At 43.7% G+C, this 24682-nt stretch overlaps 1 protein-coding gene across 1 annotated transcript in view; it reads left to right on the top strand.

The window, feature by feature from the left end:
• adgra1b (adhesion G protein-coupled receptor A1b) overlaps positions 1 to 24682 on the top strand; it is a 209305-nt gene that overhangs the window by 111499 nt on the left and 73124 nt on the right. The window contains exons 13-14 of the mRNA XM_008286670.1: positions 23620 to 23830; positions 24351 to 24559. Of these exons, the coding sequence (XP_008284892.1) occupies positions 23620 to 23830; positions 24351 to 24559 (420 nt within the window). The remainder of the gene's footprint in view (positions 1 to 23619; positions 23831 to 24350; positions 24560 to 24682) is intronic.

Here is a 24682-nt window from a genome sequence, read left to right on the forward strand (position 1 = left end):
ACATCGCTTAGCAAAAGACATCAGGCAAAAAAAGAAAAGAAAAAAAAAGCTATGACCTAATTTTAAGCAGTTTCCCATAAAGCAGCTCTCTTTATCTAACAGCTCTCTGTACTTTAATGTTCCATTATTCCTTTGCAAAAATCAGAAACAATCTGACTTGCTTTCTTGCTGCGTTTAAGATGAGCGTTTGTAGTTTGTGCTGACCTCTGTGACAAAAACATTCAAATCCAGCCGCCGTGGGACGAGTTCAGTTTGCTTTACCAGTAAGTTAATACAGTTTTGCTGCAGCGCTCGGGGGAAGTGTGAGGGCAGTCTTGATGTAGTGCTATTGCCACCGCTAGCAATGAAAACTAGTGAACCGGCGTTATTAGAGGAAGTAGATACACTAAATATCTTTCGCTCAACAACTGCGGATCATAAAAAAAGTATCCAATTATAATTATTGTATCATTACAACAGTCAAGACCCATGTTCTGACCTTTCACTGTAAGAATATACCTACTCATCAGAGGGCAGCATGGAACTGCTCAGGAGCCTCTGGCCTGTTAGAAAGCCACACAAAGGAGTTTATATGTAGGGAAACATCATTTTACTATGGTTTTGCACCAACAAGAAATGTGCCCCCTTGAGGGGTATTGATTGACAGTACGTGTTTACACACACTGGACTCTTTGGGGGCATTTATGTGGATCCTGCAGCCCCTGGAGTGCACTTTGGCCTGGATTGGCAGCTCTGGAAGTAGCTTTAGTTGTAAATGAGAGAGTAGATATGATACATGGAGGCCTTGAGGAAAGAGATGGATGGCGGAGTGTGTTAGTCTCGCAGATAGAGACCTGGGCTGGAGGTCCCACGGGGAGCCAACAAAGGTCGATGGCGTTTGGGGTCACATGACGAGCCAGTTGCGTGTTATCCAGTGCTCCTCTCTGTTTCCCACCTACCCCCCTCCTCTCCCCTCCGCTGCCCTGGGACCTGGGACTGAGGCCTGTCTATGGAAGGTCATGGAGATAAGGTGGAATGTTGTTCTGCTGTGGAGATAGGGAACTGCCGCAATTACTGCCACATCAATGAAAAGGCCTTTAAATATCTGCTGCTCGCCGCGGATAGGAGGTGGGGACAGCTGCTGCCAATTGCTCCCTCGGTGCTCCTTTCTCATGAAGGAGTCTTTTAAAAATCATGCAGTATCACTTTATGTAGTCTTTATATTATGAGGTGGTGTCGTTGAGATGTAGATCAAGAAACAGCGCTGAATGCAGCAGTTGTGTCCTGTAGACAAAAAGAGAAGGGGGACAGTAAATACTGTACTTTAAGAAATATGAATTCTTTTATAAAGGCTAATAGCTCATTGCTTGCAAATTCTCCTTTCAGTAAGGTCTCCTTGTGTTCCATATATAAGACGTCGGAGCTATTTTAAAGGATGATAAAGGGGTTTCTCTCATTGATTACTGGGTGTGTTAATAACCAAAAGCACAGAATTAGTTTAAAATCGGTATGAGGGGCAATAACCACAATTCAGATGATAAAAAAATAAATAAAGCCTTGTCTACAAGCAGTTCACTCAATTTTGTTGCTAATCAATAAAAGACTAGTTTAATATATTCACATAATGCACAACCTCCTACAAAGAGGGGAGCTTAAGGTCTGGCCTTTAACAGACAATAACCAACTTAGCCTTCAACAGATGTTCCTCCTGTAGAAAACACAGAATGAGTTACACCATTCTCAACCAACCACTTTAGTTCCATTTAGTATAAGAAGCATCCCTTAGCTGCATGATTACAGTGAGTCAAGTACTTAAAACACCTCATTAGATGGGATCTCTCGAGGTTACTCTTAGATTTTTAGATTAGGTTCTTGGGGAAATGAAGTCTGTTTCCCCATCGATGCGTTCCCCATCGATACCTTAACCTCGCCCCAACCTTATCCCAAGCCTAACAAGCTATCTCTGCCTGCTCCTGAGCCTCGAAATCCACAGTCTACTAATATCTTGAGGATGCACACATGCTCATGCCAACATTACCCTTCGACTTCCCTCGGGGAGTTGGATTTACCGCCAAAAAAGGGGAAACGTCACTTAGAGAGCTCGTGACTTTTGTCGGCTGTCTGTCATGCAGCTCCCCAGACTCTGAGCCACTGCAACCTGGTTCTGATAGCACCAGACTCTGGATAGGAAGCTGAACCAGACAGCTACCAAACAACAACTCAATGTTGCATCCAGTTCTACAGAAAAACAACAGGGCACCTTAACCCGGTCTCTTTCCCAGGGTATCAAATGCTCCTGTTTTGTCAAAGCTGCTTGCATCTGACAGATATACACAAGGTATGCTTTGGTGTCGGTGCCACCTGTGTCAGTGTTTGATGCCAATAGATGTATAGGTGCTTTCCAGTTTCGGGGAGCCTCAAGAGAAGACTGGAGGTGTGGGAGTGGTGTCAGTGACAGGGTTTTCATCTAGAAGACTGAGGTTTGTGTCCCATATCAGACCACTGATCTTTTCACGTAGAATAGTTTTGTTGAACTTGTGGGCTTTAGTCTCTGCTTTGCTTGCTGTTTGGGTAGGCTTAGGAATCAGAACTACTTAGTTAGGCTTAGAAAATGACGACAGCTTGGGTTAACATACACCTTTTCACAACACAAACCTCTCGTTACCTGGAAAGGAAGCAACCGTGACGACACCGGCAGAGAACATTTGGCTACGAACTCATCACGTCTATTTCTTACATTCGCAGATTGTTTTAAATCTATTGAACTACCCTGTGTGGTGGAAAAAGGATGCTGGGTGAGACGTTTTCTGAAGGTTAACCCTGCATACCCCTCTCTGTACGTCGTTTTTTATTAATTTAGTCAAATAAATCCATGACACTGATGTTCAGAATAGCTCATTAAATACACAGCAACACAGTAGAAACAACTCTGGAGTCAGATATTTAAGTCTCCTCTAAACTTTCTTATTGGCGCTGTGCTTAAATTGGTTTTGAGATCTAAAGGTCAAATATTGGCTGCGTGAAATTACATTTGATCCCCCAGTGCTATATGTATTGTGAGGGTGAATGACAGTATTATGCGGTAAAACGGGACAAACCGCGGGTGCCAAAGGACCTCTACAGTACGTGGACGATACACGTGCACGCCTGCACGCACTGTACGGACGAAGGCGTACGCACAGATTGTCTCACATTGCTGTAATTTCTCACATCACGTGTCGCTGTCTGTCTCTACCTGACTCTCACTCTCACACCTTAATCCGGGATCTGAGGCAAGGAGGTACCTGAGGTGCTTTAGCTGAGTGAAAATTACATTTACTCTGACATGGAAAGGCAGGTCCATCCCTAGAGTGGAACTAAAGTCTGGCTGCTGCTAGCCGCTGTCAAGCATCCATTCTCATACAAATCTCCCTGGAGGCTGCAGGTTTGCAGCTCACTTTTGAGGAGCTTGTTTGAGAGAGATGTGTCACAATCACCGGCATGGTCGCACCGAGCTGCTCGCCACTGTCTCACCTCCGCCGTCTTATTCTTAAGTTGTTTACGTGTGAGTGAATCTGACTGACCTGATGCGGCATCTGCACGTTTTTCTTCTCTTCTCGCCTGATTTCATTTATCTAGTAACTCACACTGTCTCAGTTAGAATCCATATGTATGCGTAGTATAGCTCCGTGCAGTTTAAATACCCCCTTCAGTGAAAATCTAGCTTTTTGCATTGTTAATTTGGCCATATGGTGTCTTTTATACCCTGGGAGGCACATCATTAGCGTAAGAAGCCGTCTACGCTTTGGCTGAACATTTCCACCTTGAAACTGCAGAATTTTATGAGTAACAAATTATAAGAACCAACCCAGTCAACTTTTAGAGTTGGACAACTTTCAGTATCGTTATTTTTCTTCAGGATTGGCTTCTGGTTCTAACATGTGGCTCAGGTGGTAGAGCGGTTTTCCTCTGAGCATAAGGTTGGCGGTTTGATCCCCTGCCCCTCCACAGCTGAAGTGTCGTTGGGCAAGACACTGAACCCGAAGTTGCTCCCAATGGCAGGCAGCACCTTGCATGGCAGCTCTGTCGCCATATGGGTGAATGAGAAACACATTGTAAAGCGCTTTGAGTGCCGCGAACGTAGAAGAGTGCTATGTAAGTGCAGACCATTTGCCATTTACATGTATGTCTGAATTACTACAATATTACACCTTGCCATTGTGTAGTGTAGTGTGTAGTGTAGTGTGCAGTAGTTTTGAGTGTACAACCCTGGATGAGATGGTGTGTTCAAGTAGCAGAGTGGTGGGTGGAGAAAGAGCCAGATACTACACTGATCTGCACATTCTATAGCTACGTTTAAGCCATTTTAGGGCAGGAAGGGCTTATTTTAATGGAAATAAACTATAAATAAATATATAATTTTGATACACAGAGATGGGTTTTGAGAGGCCTGGTGAATGATCAGAACGGCCCATATCTCCTCTAGCAGTGCATCTACTTTCATCAGTCTGTATTTAAACCATAAATATGGAAGTATCAATAAACTGCAAAAATGAAAAGTTGTGTGTCATACACAATGAAGAGGCGCCATACATATACCCAGAAAAGGAAGCGAACAGAAACCACTCCATCTTCAAAAAAGCTCTCAAAGTTGCCCATACAGTCTGCCTTTATGGCTACAGTCTGATATACTGCAGCTGTAAGTCGCACTGAGCGATATTTTTATATAAGCAATGAATCAAGGGACTGTGTGTTATGTAACTGGTTGCTTGTAGTTTGGAACCCACTGAGACCCACTTTTCCCCCCAAACTCTGCAGTCCTCCAAAGCTTTACAGGGTTTTTAAGATCCAAACTGTCCAACTGGGTAGTTAGCATTAGCGGGAACAGCATCCATGGCTAAACTGGCGAGATAAGAGCACCAGCTACTGAAAAATTCTCATTACTTCTAATAATGTAAATTGGAATATTTGCAGTTCCGTGAAAACTGGACGAAATCCATCCACCGAGGAACATTGTGTGATAATTGAAAGCTGGCGAACAGCTGCTAATGGCCGTTTGTGTGAAGTTTTCCACAGCGCCTCGGCTTGACAGGCAAGTGAACTATTGGAAAAGCAATTTTTTAAAGATGGTGATCTGGTGAAAGTCCTCTTTAAGGACACGAGAAATGACTACCTAAAGTAATGCCACTCGAACAGAGGAGCATTAAGTAGTCAAATTGACTTTTAAATGAATCCGAGGTCAAAGCAAGGAGCAAATCATTGTGTCCGCCCCAACACTGCCGCGCTGGTCAATTCTCTCCCCGTAATGACACCTTGATGATAGCGCTAACCTCTTCTAAAGAGAGCGGCAGAGACGGACTCGCTGCCATAAAGTGACCAATTAGCTCCCACCCCTGAGATCCATGTAGCTCAGATGCTGTGACATAGCGACGGTGGCTGGGGGGCATGTGGCAGGCTCTTTAGTCTGATGGAGCTGGAGATGGCCAGCAGTGGTAGCCTTGGGGTCAAAGGATCGCAGACAAACAGCTAGATAGTGTCTCTCTGAGGACAGAGGGGACAGCGGCGATGAGCTTGTTGGTATAAATCACCAGCCCTCCACCTGCTCCTTACCACAGCTGAATCCCACTCCAGTCTGACACCGGAGAGGAGAGTCAAGGTGGAGTATGTGTGGCGGCTCCTCCACACAAATACCACGCTTGTATGTTCACGCATGCATTATGGTGTTTACTTAGCTGTTAGTCCTCTTGACTTCAAGGAGCTCTCTGAGGATGTTGCTGCAAAAGAAAAAATTCCTTCATGTCTTTCTTAAGATGCATGTTTTATTCTTGCACGTTTCACTGAAAACATTTAGAATGATAACAATCAATAGTTTTCCAGGATTCTCAAGGACCAACGATGACAGCCCATAAATTACCACGCACATACGGGGCACCACTTAATTACTTGGGTGTCCCCCCACTAGGTATGACACAGCAACGCTATTTTACAACCTGCACACCCTGTAGCTATACAATAATTACAGTGAAAAGGAGATTAGCAAGGGACCATGTTACACCCCTCATAGCCAGGCTCGCATGGTAATAAGGAGCTGTCTGTGATGTACGGTAATGGCCATTACCTCAGCTGGAGTAACTGCATGCGTACGCAGAAGCTGCTAAAACAAAGAGGAAAATCATCATCATCTCAGTTATTGAATTTATGAATAGCTCACTGCGATGTTTTGGGTTTTTTTACCCAGAATGCTGTTCTGTAAACTTGCATGTATTCACTTGGCTTGATATGTTCAAGCTAGTTTAGGTCATACATCTGTTTAGATCATCAGCCAGATCCAACACGTCAGAACTTTGTTATAAGAAAGATGAGATTCCCAAATGCAAGTCTGTTTGGTAAACCCAGGCTTCATACCCAACGTGTGTTTCTCTCGAGGGGCGAAAAGCTTCCCAAATGGACGTCAAAAAATTGCCTTCCGCTTTCACAAGAAGTTCCCATTTGGCACCGATGACAAACAGGAAACTTCTTGACATTCCAAGGAAGCCATCAGGGCCGTTTCCCCCAAATGTTGTGACGCCCAGCGCGGCGAAGCGGCAACACGTTTCCCGTTCGAATGGCAGAAGGGCACCATCTGTACTCCGGCAAATGCTAACAGCTTAAGTTATTTTTTTGTTGATGTGTCAGGGTTTCCTAATTATTTAAACCATTACGAATTTAATTATGTCATCAACACTGTTACCCAGCGTTCTCAATCTCCCCCCCTGCCTAGTTACCATGTCAAAATATTACTGCAGCCCTCCATTGTGAAAGGAGTTCTCTTTTGGGAAAAACATTCTTCACTTTTTCCCCCTGTTTGTTTCTACGTAGACACAGTAAGTATTCTATTCATACCTGATATACACTGAAGGATTTCACTGCCATTTGTAGCCTATAATCCAAAGCATTCTGACTTTTTTTTAGTAATTCATCTGACAAAGATCTTTAAACAAAGCCAAAATACATGGCAGGGCTTTTTTATGCACAGCAGCATTTTTGGACATGTGTCAAAATTATAGTAAAAGAAACCCCCTGCAAATTGTGTCATTGATAGAAAGTTTAAAAATATAGTTTAAAAATTTTTCCAATTGTCCCAAAACAGAGCTTTCGGCTTATTTAATTTTAAATTTGCCATATTCGCAAATGTATTATTTTTTGTGTGTGTGTTATTAAATGATTAGTGATCATTAGTGACAGGTTTCCTAGAGTGTGGACTTTTTAAAGAATGGACAAGTCTTAAGTTATATCCTTTTAAACTAAAAATAACGAGGTGAAACATTGATCGCATGGTCCAACTCGCACCAACCGCAAAAATCAATCGACAACAATCGCTTTAAATCTCTTAGTTCCACCTTTTTTTTTTTTTTTCGAGGCACTAAAGCCGGGATCAAGAATAATTGTTGCATTCTGAAACATACGTTAAGTGGGCGATGAGACAAAAGGTCATCCGCTTGTTAACACCATTACTTTGCTTGTTTCCCAATCAGGGTGAAAACGGCTCTCTGATGAATGACTTCTCGTCCTTCCTCGTTCTCCGTCTCTCTCTCTCTGTGGTCACTGTGTACACAAAGTGGGATGGCTAATAAGTCCCCGTTGGGTTTCATGGCCGGCTCCCAGCTAATCACTTTTTGAGACAGAATCTTCAAAGTGCGCCCTCTTGTCTGATGTTAATCTGGGCCAAGTGGAGGCTCTGTAGACGGATGAGCGTGGGCACTGGTTAGATTGGCTCAAGTTAGCTGCGCTCCATCCAAATCATCTGCCCGCTTATTTCAGTAATGTGCTGTGGGTGACAGTGTTGAAACCTGATAAACGGACATCTAGCACTGGCTTTATTATGTGTGGCCATTAAGTACAGACAGCGACCTTGGTCCCGGGTCAAAGATGGTAGTAAAACGTTGGATTTGTTGTGTGGAGACTCGTACAGAGCACATATGGAGAATGTGTTATACATTATTAAATTAAAAGACTGATGATGGCATGGATCCAGGTCTCTGTTAAGCAGACAGAGCTGTACGGCTTCCTTCAAAATCCCACAAAGATCTGCAAAATAAATGAACGGCAGCTATTTGAGACACTTTCAGGTACAATTTGTGATGTTTTCCAGAGCGACTCATCGTCCTGTGTAATAGTTTGTAGAGGAAAAAAATAAGTTTGTTTAAATGAACACAATCAAGTAGGACTGCAACTAATGATTAATTTCAGACACTAATCTGCCAAATATTGTTTTGAATAATTCAGTTTATGTTTTGCTGTAAAATTTAGAGGAAAAAAAATGATTGTGATCACAGTTTCCTGGAGTCCAAGTGTATTGTTTCCTCCAGCCAGCAAACTACAACCCAAAAAAGAGCAAGAATACCAGCAAATATTGACATTTGGTACGGGAAAATCTGGTGACACTTCACACTGTGCTGGCTCAGTTCTCTGGACTCGTACCAGGTATCATGTGTGGGGTTTAAGATGCTGACTGTGTAATCTCGATACCCCTGGTTTGAGTCCAGCTGGAGCCCTTTTCTGCCTGGCATCCCTAATTTCTCTCTCGTGCTCTCACCTTTTAGCTGTCTACCGCCTGATAAAGTCTCACATTTTCCCCTAATATACATAAAAATAATCAACTAGACAATCAGTTCCTGCTTACACATCGCGTGTCCTTGCATTTGGAAATCTCATTTCTAAGTCACATGTTACGAGCTTCGGAGCAGCCCTGTTAACACATGGGCTCTGGGCAGCATTTTACTGCCGTTGTGCTAAACAGGCAGTGGATTGACACCAGCTTATTACCCCTGTTTAACAGATTAAACGGCTGATGAATCGAGTGCAGATCCCTGGGGATTTCATTTACTCAAAGTAAGCTCAGATCATCATCTTTTTTTTTTTTTCCCGTCATCTTATTAAAAGAATTGCAATTCCCATCCTGACTATCACCATCATGGCGCCGAAAACATCGCTGCCCGCCTGATCGTTCTCATCGGAATGATGGCCCTGATTGAGAAATACAAGTCTCCTCTCTGCTTTTCAGCACATATGAGTCAATTGGCTTTGGTCCCACTGTAGCTGGAGGAGGAGGAGGAGGAGGAGGGGGTTGGGATGCCTATGGATGGGACCTTCATTGATCAAAACGTGGAGGGGGATGGGGAAACCTGAAGAGCCATAGCGAGCTGACTATGGTAATGCTTCAACAGATCGATTCAAGTGATGTGCGTCTGAGGCACAAGAGCGCTCCTATAAATCCTCTATCCTACCCTTGCTTGGGGTGATGTGTCTTGGATTCCTCAGCATGAAGATTGGGAGTCTTGTACAGAATACCAAACAGCAGCTGTGAACAAACATCAAAACACTGCAAATATGCATTGTAAGAATATGGGAAATGGAAATGTAAAGAATTGCTTCACTCTTGTTAGACAGGTTTTTATTTTTACCCAGAATGAAAATAAAAATAATTCTTATCATACAAAAGTGGAGAAGTACATAAATACTAAGTATAGGCCTTAAAGGATCAGTACAACATTTTGAGGAACACACATTTAATTTATCACATAAATATCTCATTGTTTTGTTTTCTATAAAGCTGGAGTCAGGAGATCAATTATTTCTCTCAATATAAAGACTAATAACAGGGGAAACACCTCGTCAAACTAGCTAAAGTATAAAAAAAATGACTATTTGTGGTGTTATGGGACTTCCAGGATGATTGTCCTCACTGTGGGTTGCCATGCAACCAGCAGGGACATCAGATCAATACCCCTGACATTCTCATCTAACCCTGTGTAAGAATCGGTGTGTTTCCGTAAGGGACATTTATACTGAGTCCAAGACCTTTAGGGTAATGCAAGCAGGAGTAAACACACCAGCAAAAATATGATGCAGAGCAAGTGGCAACATGTGGGGCAGAAAAATGAAGCCGATGTAGATACGTCACACTGCAGTTGCCCAGATGTCCACTTGAGGCCGACTCTAAACGAGAGTCAATCCCCGCAGACCCCCGTGTTAAAATGACCGACTGTACAGAAGAAATAAACACGTTTACAGGCTGCTACAGTGCTGCCCGTTTATTATCATACCCTCGGTCCAGGATGGAAGTATGACTATATCCAGGATGTTCCAATAAGCGGGCTTCAAGATTAGCATATCGAAGTGTCCGCAACAATACAGCACTGAGAAAATTGCGTCTGGGGTTTGTACATAAAACCAAAGTGGGAATGTTTTCATCAGATCAAAGGGTTTCTTTGAAGATCAAGAAATGTTTATTCAAACGGAGCTTTATGGTTTTGCTTCAGTGAAATTTCACCTTTGTCGGTATGAAGAGCCACCCCATCAATAAAAGTTATTTCCTTTAATCAGATGGCATACAGAGGATTAACTTATCATGATTAACTCGCTGAGCAGTTCAGGTATGAGTGACGACATGCTCTGCAACAACGCCGTTCTCTTTGATGTGGCCTAATTAATGTCAGACGGTGTGTGAATAACTCAGTGAAGCAGATCTCAGGTGAGCAGGTAGGTGACAAACAAACACATCGCCTTCCACGGCTGACCGGGGTGTGATAATCTACCACGCATGATCGACACTCAGCCTGTAACAATCGGTCGACCGTGACTTTAAACGGACAAAAGTTATTCCTGGAATCAATTTCGGGGAATTTTGCAATGACAAAAAACAGGATTATGAATTATTCTATGACAATAAACGGGCTGTTTTACTATAGGTTGTATCGGGACTTTGATATTTTATGATGATAAACGGGATATTCTATAAAGCGGTAGAACATTAAGCGCTTAATTATTTTTCCATTCACGACAACTGTAGCGGAGGGGAACTTTTACATAACTCACTTATTTAAATTGCATTAAGGCTTCAAATTACGTCTGATGCGTGGCCACTTTGGTTGACAGTTGGGTAAAGTCAGAGGACAGTACATGGACCTGCCTCAGCTTCACTCCCACTCCAACTCTTTTCTCATTTTTTGTAGGAGGTAGGAGGAGTTAGGCACTGCCAAGATGGTGACGGTTAAAAAGCTTTACAACCACTGGTCAGGAAACCTGTGTGTGAGGTCACGGAGGGTCCGTCAGTCTTTCTATACAGTCAGTGGGTGGGTCAGTGTTCTATAGGTCACCAGTAATTCTCATATCTTGGCTGAAATATAAGTCGGTTCCCCAGTTTAGCCAAAACCAACACGTTCAACTCAAGTTTGTGTCATTATTTGTTAGTCTGCTGAGCTGCACCGCCAAACACTCATCTCACTCCTGTTTGGACAAAGTGATTGGCTGCTGTTGGATTGACTCCAAGAGGTGAGCCTCAGCTAAACTGTTACGTGTCGCACAGAACTCAAGACTTAAGCCCAAGTAACGTGACAAGCCAAAGGTCAAAGTTGAATTCCAAGTCTGTCTTAAGTTTGTCAAGTCATGACAAAAGTCTGACTCAAGTCCAAGTCTTGTGAGTCCACAACTCCAGCACGATGTGTCACCAATCAGCAGGTGGCAAAAGCTGGAAAGAGTAGCGACGTTTTCTTAAGAATACATAGAAATGTTCAAAATAGCCTGAAAAATCAGTGGTGCTTTTAATCTTGTAATTAGAATTTGAAGCCTTCAAGAGGAATTAGTGCAAAATAAATTTTCTACGGATGTTTTGACCCTTTTTTTTTTGTTGTTCTTTTCGTGGTACTTTGTGGTGCTTTGTTCTTGCAGTCCGTTGAAAAGCCTCAACATTTCAACGGACTGCACTTTCAGCTGCTGATTTTCAAGCTGAAGCTGTTTGAGGAAACACACCCGTTGCCGACTCTAAAAACGTGGAGGCTACATTTTTAATAAAGCCAGTGTTATGTGACTAAGCGCGGTGGGTGGAAGCGGGGCGGGTTTGGTGAATACACTCTTGTTTTTCTGCCTCCGTCCTGTTGACTTGTTACCAAGATGTTTCTGTTCCTCTTCTCGACTCTCTTTTCCGTGTGTGCACAGGGAAAGACTGTACATGTTTGTTTCGTAAATTCACCTCGACAAACCTCATGCAGCAATATCAGACACACAGAGACGAAAAATACGGGCGCGTATAAAACATACGACCGGCCTGGGAATGAGTTTGTCATTTTTGCCAGTGAGTTCATCATCAGCCTGGTGAGATAAAGATGACCACCAAAGCCATTACAGTTTTATTTGGTGCTGCTGAAGGATTAGTGGGAAGGGATTAATATGGTAAAAGGAGGACATAAATATACAGCACTCTCCTTCCCTCTTCCTCTGCTTTAATTTCCCTCCCAGATCTGTTAGATTTACCCTGGCAATGCCCAAGGGCATTTTCCAGACAAGAAGTTTAAATGCATGAAAAGACCATTAAAGACATCTCTTGACAATTCTAATGGTAGCTTAAACACATCCTGTTGCATTGTCATACATTCGCGTCCCAAATCGCTATGTTGCTTGACAAAATGGCTCTGCGATTGAACGATTAATACCTTTTTTTACCCACGCAGCAGAACCCGATTGTTCTCAACGTTATTATAGTGTGCATGTTTTTTATGGTGATTTGCCATGTAATGTTCTCAGCCCATGCTTTGCTTTTTACACACAGCTCCGCGTGATGAATTTCATGTTGTTGTGTTTGTTCTGGCTTGACAGGACATGCGTGTGCGCGCGCGTCTCGATCGCTCCGCTGCCTCCGTGCCGCGGGATTCGGCTGGCAGCGGTCAGCTTGTTGCATCATCCACCACGGCGACGGCACCGTAGAAACCCCATTATGCTGTTTAGACGCGTGTGTGCGCGCGGATGTGATTCATCTCCAAAGCTTTGTTCCGTCTCCTCAGCATGATTTGTCTTTGCTATGCAGACAGCGACGACCCCCTCGACCCTCCCCCCCACATCCCCATCCCCATCCCTGGCATCTCACAACAGCAGGTGTGTAGGTGCGATACAAGAAACTATACGGCCACTGAGTCGGAGAAATCCCACAGAGTGTTGAAATACCATTAATGAGCTCCCAGACCACTCTATGTATTGCATCATCGTGCTCACGAGTAAATGTAATATTCACACTTTCCTTGGCTTTTATTAAAATCACACGTAAAAATTTGATTACGTCTGCTTTTTTTTTTTAAGACATCTTGGCCGCTGAGAGGGTGGTAATCATGTTCCCAGTGGAGGCCTGCAGCCAGAAATCCTACGGCAGCATGTTGTACTCTGGTTCTGCTGATGAATGACCCCCATTTCCCCACCATCATGCATATTCATGCACGCCCATGTCGATGTAAAGGCACTTAACGCATGAAGCACTAGCTAGCTGCGTAGTCTGCCAGCGTGGAAGGAAATTGTTAAGTCACAGGGATTAATAAGCAGGTTTCCATGGATACCACACCAGCTATACCTGCTTGTCAGTGAATCCTAAATGGGAGGAGGCTCGCTTTGTGCCAACACATCTCAGCGGTTGTTACCATCAGCTGGTACACAAACATGTGCAGTGTCGTGGAGCATCTGTGGATCTGCATGTGTGTCTGTTGGCTTCGTCACAACATGAACATCCGCTGTTAGGGTTACGCTCTGCGGCATAATTATTTCATTCTGGTTCATTTGCGAAGATCACCTTTGTCACCCAGACTGTTAAAGTGTTAGATGGCGTGTGTTTACCAGATCAATACCTGGCCCCTGGCTCGCCAAAACCGAGAGACCCGTCATAAACAGCGCACGCACGGAAAATCAAATAGCGACTGGAAAGTAATTGAATGATTCAATCTGCGAAAGCGCACACGCCAGTTCACATTCATTTCACCTCCGAGCCGAATCTCAAATTACAATCTGAAAAGGCCCAAAGAGACCGCAATTGTTCTACCCCCCTCTCTCTTCAAAATGGAGATCTGCTTTAATCACGCTGTTAAAGTGGAATGCGCACTTTCTGGTTGGATCCCGCGTCCGTGGCAGCGAGCCGGAGAGACGGCCCACTTGTGACATTTGATATCAGCGCAGTACAGTTGTTTCTGGCTCGAGACGCAGTGTGTTTGAAATAATGCCCCCCGACAGGTGGAACAGAAGTGAGAAATCTATTAATGAATTAGCGGCTCGACGTGACCTTGATTGTATCGCTGTCTTGTCCGCTTTTCCACCAATGACCGATGACCCAAAATAACTAAAGGCTAATCTGGCAGTAATTGAAGAAACAGAGCTCCGAGATGTATTGAATTAAGAGGAATTTATACATTTATCCAGCAGGGCAGTCCAAATAGAGAGGACAGGACCCTGCAGCGTAATCCAAAGTTATGACTCTGTTTCACCTCTCAGGCAGCGCGAGCACACCCACTCTGTGTGATCGCCAACTGTTATTGCTGCACCAAATGACCGCCCATTAATCCTGTCTCTCTCTTCCCTGCAGCTGAATCAAACTTGGGAAGCTTTGAGCATGAGAGACAAAATGTGGTGACAGCAAAGCACCACCTGGACCAACTCCAACAAGATCATACAGTTGCTTGTTTGTCTGTGCGGGTGGATGGGTGGGAATGAAAACCCTTACTCAGGTAAAACGGGATATCGTCGCCGACTCTTTTCTTGGAATTCCAGTCGTGCCAATTCAGTCTTATTCACAAACGGGCCAATTAATTTGTTGAGCGGTATTCAGACTGAGCATGTTGGTGAATAAACAGGTAATGAATGGTTTAGAGTGTGAATGAATACATGAATAGTTAAAAGGCTATGGGTTTGTCATTGGCTCTCTCTGTAGGCGCCTGCTGGAGAGTTGTTTCCTCACTTGGCATGGACAGGAATATGAATGTTATTTATTTAATGGCACAATCCAGCTCTTTGGCTTGACTCTCTCTGTTCGTTAATGCTGAGAGAATAGCGACGCAGATGCCATGTTTTCATTATTGATTTCTCACTTTTTGATTTTTCACTTTTATGGATGATTCATATTTTCAATCTTTTTTTTTCTTTTTCTTTTTCTTCATGTAATCTCAAGAAAAACACGATGAAAATGGTTTTCTTTATAAAAATATACAACTTACCCCCTGTAACTGCGGGGCTATATGTGCCAGACCAGGGAATGAAAAGCAGCCCTAGCAAGGCTATTTTCTTTTACGTATAGTAAATCTTGTAAAGAAAAGACCATAAACAGCTGTGCAACACTAACAAATAACATAAAAAAAGTGGGGAAGTCCTGCCTCTGCAATATATTTTGCTGGATACTTCACACCTTGGATGGATAGTTTTCACCATCCTAGTAAATCTAAGCTTTTTGATCATGTAAATTGGTACACTGTCTGCCAATATGAAAAGATTGCGCTTCTGTATTTTCCCCTTCATTGATGCCCTGTTTTACATATATGGCAGCACTGGAACGTGAAGCGGCAACAGTTTGTGTTACAGTTTCTCATTGCTAGTGCCGGAGTCAGCTTTGATGTTCAGGCATTGTTCACATTGTGGAACAACAAAAATACGAATTAATCCAATATTACCCAACCATTCTTTTGGAATATCATTTACCCTGGTTTGATATACCAGCAGTGTTGAGTGAGTTACTCAGGGAGTGGAACAACTTGCGTTTTACTTCTTTAAAATATAACAAAATATTTATGACTTGGTATGAAAAGTGGTGAATTATGTTACTTGTTATAACATTTTGATGAATCCCAGCCGCTGTGTCCTTAGAAAAATAATGAACAACCTGTTTAGCCAGCTCGTTTCGACTTACAAAAATGACCAATAATCAATAATTGACTTCAGAGGAGGAGTCTACAATCAGCTACAAACACTGAAGTCTCTCTCTCAATGCTCAGATATATTTGAGATTAGGAATACCACCACAGTGACATCTGGAAGGCCAGCTATCAATCATGAGAAGAGATCTTTTTTAATGCAAGTGTCCTCGACAACAGGACTTCTGGGGTTGGAAAAAGAGTTACTCCAGTGTAGGATGACCAGTGGTGCTGTAAGCAGCTTCATACTCTTGCAGGAATTCCTTGTCGTTGAGAAACTAAAGCTATTTAGCTTGTTCATGGGAACTGTAATGATTCTGGACTCTGCCTTATTAAAGGGATTTTACCCTGTGGGTGACGGCACCAGTTGCTTCCTGCAGCTTATTTATTTCCACATGTTCCAACACAACTGCAGATCTACTGCCCAGAGAACTGTACATGTTCCCATACCACTCACTCCTATACTTACGTATTTGTCAGCTTCAGATGTGAGAATTAGTGTAACTGCTTGCGATGCACACCTGGAATGTGGGCTAAGAGTAAATTGACCCTTCACTCCCAGTGGAGAGGACTTCTGTTAGATCTGTAAAAGCAGCAGCCTTATCACTGTCTTGTTCCAGTTTGCAATCTGACCTCTAATTGACAGGCTGCTATATGTTGGCAAAATCTGATGCCTTGTCCATCACAGTGGCTACAACTTTGCCAAGCAGTCCATTTGATGAATGAGCTGTTCTCTCATTGTGCTAATAACTTCAAATATTACCCCTGCCTCTCATTCATCCACATGCTATTCCAGCCTTGTTGCACTGCAAAATGGAACTGCCGATCCAGTGAACTGTTACACCCAGAAAACTTTTGTTGTTCGCTGTCCAGACGTCAGCTGTGCTGGAAACAAAGTCCGCCTCTCTGAGTGTGGCTTTCAAATTAAATTCCAACACCACATATTCTCTCTCAACGTAGCCAGCAGAGTGTCTTCCTCCGTGGCAGCTTGACACCGTCTCCGTGGGTATTTTCTCTGTAATGCGTCAAAACGAGGGTGAGTCAGCCGTGGGAACAGGTAACTCCACCATACACCCGGCTACAAACTTCTTCACATCTTGTCCACTTAGCGTCTCACCAGCATCGTGTCCTGCTCTGAAATCCGGTTGCTGTTGTTTAGCTGGAGTGCATGCATCACTGGCAGTAGAGACCTCACTGTCAGTGCTGGTGTTTTGTTTTTTGACAAGTTTCACATTGCTGCTGTGCTGCCGTATCAGATGCCTTCTGTAAAAGAGATGTTGTATTTTTCGCAGTTGAAAGCATTTTGTTTTTGCTGGCACAGTTTACAGCAAGTTCACAACCAGTTCACAGCGGACAACAATGTTCTTTGCATTTTTGATGAAGACAAGCTCCAAGTAATGACAATACTCCCAACTGGTGAAAGAATACCTCCCTCATCTTTTCATTCTTGGTTTAGCCTTTTGGAGAGAAGCTGACCTGACCTGACCTGACCTGCCTACTGAGGACAAAAATGAAAAAATGTGTTTCGGTAAAGCAGCTCTGCTTGGATTAATAACTGCAATACAATTACTGTCCTGAAATTGTACTGCCCCACACTAGTTGTTACTATAAAGCTGTAATATCAGGGTAATGTGTAACTGAGTGTTTCTAGCCGCCTAACACTGGATAGCAGACATTTGTTTCACCCTGAAGTGCTTCTGTTTTCCAAGCAAAGCCAAAAACCAGAGAGCAAAGTTGCACTGACTTTAAAGCATTTCTTTTAAGTCGGTGCAGCAAAACTGAAATGTAAATGATCAGCGGTGAAGTCAAGGTTCCTTCCAAAGCCGGCGAAGACTGAATTTTATTAAAGATTTTATTCTCCAAAAAAAGTGATATATTGTTTACTTCTGGGGGTATCTCACCATGCAGATAGTTATGGTTTGACTTCTGCAAGTTTTGACAAACACCAATATGGAAATTCTACCACCAGTGTTATACGGTGGTAGATTCTGGTAGTTTACTACGAGCAGTTAAATGCGATTTATCCCACAGTTTACACACATAGCAGCAGTAGCTTTGCCACATCTTCTCACAAATTTACAGTGATTGCACGGTGATTGTACTCTTAGTAATAAATCAAGGAAGAACAATTTTTTTTACGGGGATGTAATCCTTAAATAAGTGCATAACTCACACTGGTTTACAATGGCAAAGCAAATGAAAGAGTGTAAACCCAGTTACTGTGGGAAATAAAGCATGATGTAGCCTGAAACGTTCATTTATTGTTGGAATGATGGTGCTATCGAAGGGTGAAATGTGACAGCAGACTGCCTGGAGGTCTGCAGTTAACTCTTTGCTTCGAGTGCAAATCCAGATTTAAAGACCCCCCTCTGGTGGAAATCATGTTTTTAGCTTAAAATACAGATTCTGACAGCCAGGGTTTCATATGTGACAAAAGCAAGGAACCAATCCTGTCAGTTTGCAGGGCAGAACGTTTCCATGTTGGTGTTCTTCTTCGGCACCGGGTTGTGGTTCTAATATGGCAGAGGGGTGGTTGGAGAGAGACGTGTTCGGTGAGCAATGGTGGAGTTAAATCCAAGTCATTCAATGGAAAGAAGGGATTGTTTTCAAGAAGAAGAAAAAAGATAATGAGCAACTTTCACGTGCAGATTCTAGGTTTTAAGGGGTTAAATTAATGCCCGAAAGGGGGACTTTAAGTTGTTTTTCCACAGTTTTGATCACAGCTATCACAGTTTTAATTGTCATTAATCAGGCACACAAACACCTCATTGGCTTTGCTATTTTCCAACTGGGAGTCAATGAACACACAAACAGATCTATATGAACTGCTAATGTGGCTAATAATTCAGAGGTGTGGAATCCGGCTAATACAGTAGTGATCAATGTAATTTAAGGATTAGAGTCAGCGATTTTAATCCACTACACTTCCTGTCAAACTCGGCGACATGGTCTGGTGGTGGTTCATAATGTGTTCGCTGATGTCTGTACACAGTCGTGGCTTTGAGGGAGGGGAGATGGGAGGACAGGAGGCAGTGGGAGTGAGACGGATGGTCAATCTGGCATATGCTAACGATTTAATATCTTTCTCCAGAATCACAGGCTCCTAATTTGTGATACGAACATCATTAATATTACATGTATATTTGAAAAACCTGTCTTTTCTTATGTCCAATTATGTTGGACAGTTTTGCATCCTGAAGTGTCTCCAATGCCAAAGTTGAGTGACACTCAGGATGAAGTTTGCCCTTTCAGTGGTGCAATAATGCAGAAGAACAGAGTTTGTGTCCTGCCACAGACCTGCTATTCACATTCTCCTTTTAATCAACCGTAACTAAAGTCTCAGCCTGACCTTACTAACACCATCTTTTACCATAAATTTGATCCTGCAAAAAGCTGTATCTCAGTTGTTTTAATCGTTGGGGTTAAAGGCAAAGATTGTAGTCATTTAACATAATCTATAGTTAAAATATAAACATTTTGTCTCACTATAAACTTTCTTTCCATACACTGCGTTCCTTCCATCGTTGATGAATCCACAGACTGCGTGTTGAACGGCGTCCATTGAAAGTACCTTCTATCAAAAAAGTCAGTAACATTCGAAGTTTGCTAGAGTTGGATATCTTCAAATCTCTGCACATAAAACAGAAACCAGCTGCTCGGCTGGACAGCACCAGAGGTAGAATATGTTGTTTTGTAATTTGGGTGAACTGACCCTTTAAGAATTGGTGGGCGATGACTCAGAGGAGTAGAAAGTTTTTTTTTTTCTTCATCTTTGTGTGTCCAAACTGTTTCTTTGCAGTGCAGCATGAAAATGTTTCTCTTCAGGAGAAATTCTCCTCTGAGTCACTCATCTTGCCGTCACTAATAAAGGACATTGTGGCCACACTGACGTGGCAAGAAGACACTGAGACTAATCCTTAGTGGCCAGTGAAGTTCTGCTCAGAGAGCCACATATTTGCATTAAGCAACGCTGGAAATCAGTGGATTTTCCTTTTAAGATCAGCTCCGTCTCAAAGACTTAGCTCTTTTTGGCTCATTATCAATCACCCTGCGGCTAATAAATTAGTTATGCTTTTACACACAATGACTCCATTAATTTGTAATCCACAATAGCCTTTCAATCAGACAATGTTGTCCATCTGTTGCAGCCTCTTGAATGTTTTTGTTAAGCCACAAGCCTGTGATGTGACAGTTTGAGTCAGAGCTGACTGAGGAGAGTGTAGCTGACAGCTGAAGCACCGCTCAGCCTCTCCAAAGAGCCTGATTTCCTGCTTCAAATCTGCTCAAATGCACCCCCAACCCCAACCTCAGCCGCCCTCCCCAACCAACAAAACCCATCGAGAGGAAACAGACCCCTGTTGGCATGGCAACCATGTGGCGCTGCGTTTAATTTGTCTTGATAAGTAACGCTAACAACGCTACAACATAAAAACGCTGGAGAGAGGAGCACCTTTCAAGCTGCAGCCATGGCAATCGCTTTTGTAGAATTACGTTTCCTTTGTTTGTACGTTTAATGTCAGGCACACAAATATGTTCAAACCTTGAAGTAAGCTCAAGCCTGTGCACAAGGGTTTGCTAAATGCAAGCAAGCTGTGGTTTATTTTCAGACTCTAAAACATGATGGCTAGAACGACCCCCTAACGCCTCCTGATGTCTACCTATTTGTCATGGTCATTGTGCCTTTGACCATGTCTGCACTGACAGGACTGCCAATGATTACAAAAAAAAAAAATTATGCAAATCTCCCATCGTGCTTGTCAGCAGTTCTTCTCGGCCGGGGCAGAGCTCAGCAAGCTGCCCTTTGAGCGAAATTCATTTCATTCATAGTTAATTTTCAAGTTGCCGCCTGCGCAAATAAATAAATTTATCTCTCCCACAGATATATCTACAAAGGCACAGAGCTGTAGCGCTTTCTAATTTTGGATTATACAATAAAAACACACTTTCTGGCTCTCTTAATTTCCACCTCTTTGTCTAAACACATTCAATAGTAATCCCCCTGTGAAGTCAAGAAGCCATGTTTAAGCGTGATGTTTATGCTGTGATTTGGTGACTGCCCCGGGTCAAATACCGCTGTTGTGTTTTGCCCTGCAGGCTGTTTTGCAGTTTTGTGGCTCTATCAAGCAGGGCTGTGCATCAAGGAGCAGGTGGAGGGAGGATGGAGGGAGGCGGACGAGAGGGAACGGCCTGAAATAGGAGGTGACTGCTGACATTCACCTGGATGCCCTCTGCTAGGAGAGGAATAGGTGGAGAGAGAGAGAGAGAGGGAGAGAGGGAAGGAGAAAAAAAAAAGAAGGAAAATGATCCCGAGGCTTGTGCAGGAGACGGAGGGGAGCGTGTGATTATGGTTACTAAGGCTACAGCATGCTGGCCTGTTAGAGAGGGAGGGGCTTGGAAGGAAGGTCAGGCGGCTGAGGTACAACCAGCTAAATCAACTCTGAAGTGTGAGGTCCCCGGTGGTGTTGAGGTGGAGGATGTGTAGCTGTTTAGGTTGCTCAGGAGGAACATAGATTGTTGCTTAGAATGGGACCTCGCGAACGCCGTGGCTTATAGCACACCCTCTGGGCTGTAAATCCCTTTGATACGTCACATAAAAGGGGATAAAAGATGTAGAAAGAGATGAGGAGACAAGTACACCAGATAAGATTTCTTTTTTTTGTGAGTTGTACGCTTTGAAAACATTCCCCCGGGGGGGGACGGAGGTCACCTGGCGTGTTCGAAGGGGGACCCCCCTCGAACGGCGCACCGGGCCCCGCGTTTAACTCGCCCCCCCCCATCCACCGTCACCTGGGCTCAAATCCTCTCCGACTCCATCCCCTGATGTCTGTATCCTGTGACGTCTTGGAAACAGACTGCCGAGCTTAAGCTGTTCAGAGAAAGGAAATGATGCAACATAAATTTCAAGGCAAGGATTCTCTGTCTTTCTTCCTCTCCCCACAGACACACACACACACACACACACCGCAGGATGAAAATCAATAGCCTTTCAAGAGTGAGTCAATGCAGAAAGAAATAGCTAACAAAGCTGATGCTGTAAAATCACCACTGGCTCGGCACACACGGTGGCCGTAATGTAAAGGAACTGCGCTTAAGCACGCCGTTGCTCTCTGTCACCTGTATGGAATTATCCTCCAGGAGAACAGAGGGAGCAGGAGGCATCAAAACAAGCCAGACACTTGTATCTCGCTGAGAGAGGAGGGAGGGCACTAAGCCTGTCAACACAAGGGCACCCACATTAAACAAACGCCACAACCGGCGTAAGAATGGACGGAGGATCTCTTAAATAACTTGATTAAGAAATTTGGCCATCGTCCTGCTCGCCATTGATTGGGCTATACGTCTGACTAAGCAGCTCCCCATTAACTGTAAGGGCACTTTATGGGCATCCACATTTATCTTGTGCAGGAAGCTTCCCTCCCCTGTAGGTTCAAAGTGCTGATCCTCCCACACTGGAGGGCGACGTGATTGAAAGCTGAACAAAGCCGACCTGAGCTGGAAAGCGGGGGCCCCTGCATGGAACCATCATTATCTTTTTTTTTTTTATGAACACGCATCATCAGCAGCCTCGTCATTAACATTCTGCATTAGGTTCACTCGCTGAATAAATATGTGGGGTCAGTGTTTCCTGCTTTTTTTTTTTTTTTTCCCTGGAAATCTCTTCACGGTACAGAAACGTGTTAATAGCCTGCGGTGTCGTGTTCATTTGAATGAACAGCCTCTGTGTTGTCACTTCATAATAGATCAGCAACAAAGGTAGCAGTTTGTTTTCTACACTTAAGTGCTTCATACTCCGTTGAAGGTCGCTGACCAGAAGATTAGCACTTCTCTAAATAAATTACAGCTGAGATAATGTCTGCAGAAGCCTTTTCTTTTTGAACCGCATGTATTTATTTGTCTTTGCAAGTACGCTATAGTTCCTCCCGTCTATTTTTATGCGTGATATTTAATTCATGAGTTCTGGTGCAGTTCTATCGCCTGATGCATAGAGCGAAGTGTGCGGCCACACGTGTGCTGCAGCTCTTATGTGCTGACTGTGCCCCTCTGGAAGCTTTTTTTATGATTAAACTTGATCTTTGCAGGGTTAAGTGCCGCCTGTTCTGCTCTGAGTGCAGTCAGTCACTGATCCACACACCCTTGAGCAACACTTCTGTCCACCAGGGGCGTCAATTCACTAAAGCCCGAGCCCTGCCAAAGTTCCTGCAGCTGTTCTCATGTAGCTGCAAAAGGCTGGATCTCAGGATTCCTTGGGACAGGATGGGCAGAGAATCCTGTCTGCTAATGTGGTGTTTGTTCAGAATGCAAAGTGAGCAGCTCCAGGTCATAACAGAGCAGAGGGAATGTGGATCTTGATTGCAACTCTGGTGGGATTTGGGGGGTTTGGCTGCACAGGGGATTGTTTTTTTCTTTTTCTTGCTCGCAGTTACAGCAATAAAAAGCAACTTTACATTGCAGAGTCAGTTTGGATTCACTCAAAGATGGCGAGTGCCTGCACTTTGCCATTCCCTAGCCATGCTTTTTCTCCTAGAACTTCTTTATTTTTCTCCCCACATCTTACCAGGACGGTTTTTTTCGGAGGTTCTCCGGTGTTTATTTTCGGTGAGAAGAGGATAAAGTCAGACCGGTTGTCTCTTTAAATCAAGCTGCAGTGTTGATGTGCCCTCAAGCTGAAATGGTAAGAACCATTTCCACCTCTGCGGCAGGGAGCCTGACCAAATAGGCGCACTAGAGCGCTTCAAACGTGATTCTCATTCCCTTGGTCACTTGCGGTCCATGGTCGCCTCCACTCCTGGAGAGGAAAGCAATTTGCCAGTCTCTTTTTTTTTTTTTTTTTTCCTTTTCTTTTTTTAAGTAGGAGTTTTTTCTTCCTCTATATATTTTTTTTCTCCCACAGCGCATCTCGGAGACATTATTTAATTTTTATTTTCCTCTCTTTTTTTTATTTTTTTTATTTTTTTTGTTCCATCCGCAGAACTCAGTGGCAGTCGCCTCAATCCATTTACCGCTGGCTGGTACGCCTATCTCCTCCTCTGCGCTGCAATCTGTTGATAACTCCACTTGCAAGCTGCAGTTTATTGTGTTTCGCAATGGGAAACTCTTTCCTTGCACGGGGAATTCGTCAAATCTCGCAGATGATGGGAAGCGTAGGAGCGTTTCAACACCAGTTGCTTTCACCAAATTAGGTAAGAGGAAATCCATTTTTATCATCATGCCTGTGATGTCAACGCATGCTGTAATGCCGACACAGACTACATGTTTACGCACACACACAGTCACAGTCTGCTGCTTTGCTCTGCGCAACATGTTGATACCCAGGGCTTCTGTGCATGTTTTCTTTTTTTTTTTCTCTTCCAAAATACACCCAAACTCTGCTGCTGTTTACGCATTTAAATGACAGAGATCACAGCATGGCTCCACCACACCGCACTCCGCTGCTGCATTGTGCCCGAATAAAAGCCTGATTTTCGCTTTTCCATTTGACATGAAAGTTATCTGCAACACTTCACACAACAGTCTGCCCGCTGCAGCAACTGTCTGACACTTGTCTCGGTTGATGCATGTGTGTGTGCATGCGTGTGGAGTTTGTGCGCCCATGTCCATGCTTGATTTTTATTTTTTCCATCTTTGTGCCATAGCACTTACAGACTTTCCACTTGGTTTGCTTTACTGAATGTGTGTTTTTTTCCCCCTCTCTTCTTGCAGATGGGTGCAGCCTCGGGAGCGCTGTGCACTCCGTTACTATTGCTCTCAGGCACTTCGCACTGGGTGTAGACCCCACCGCAGCCTATTGGGATTTTGACCTGCTGGATGGACACGGTGGCTGGAGGGCAGAGGGCTGCCACATAACAGGCTCCGGGGGCAACACGACCACCATTCATTGCACCCATCATAATAACTTTGCTGTGCTAATGGTGAGTAGTCTACTGTGTGGTACCAGTGTCATTCATTTTCCCATGACCCCCCCACCTCCCCCCATATAACGCATCTCCCACTGCTTAGGGCCTATTATGGATCAAATGCATCTTTTTTTTTTT

This window comes from Stegastes partitus, unplaced genomic scaffold (genome assembly GCF_000690725.1).
Source record: "Stegastes partitus isolate 25-593 unplaced genomic scaffold, Stegastes_partitus-1.0.2 Scaffold463, whole genome shotgun sequence".
Lineage (NCBI taxonomy): Eukaryota > Metazoa > Chordata > Actinopteri > Pomacentridae > Stegastes > Stegastes partitus.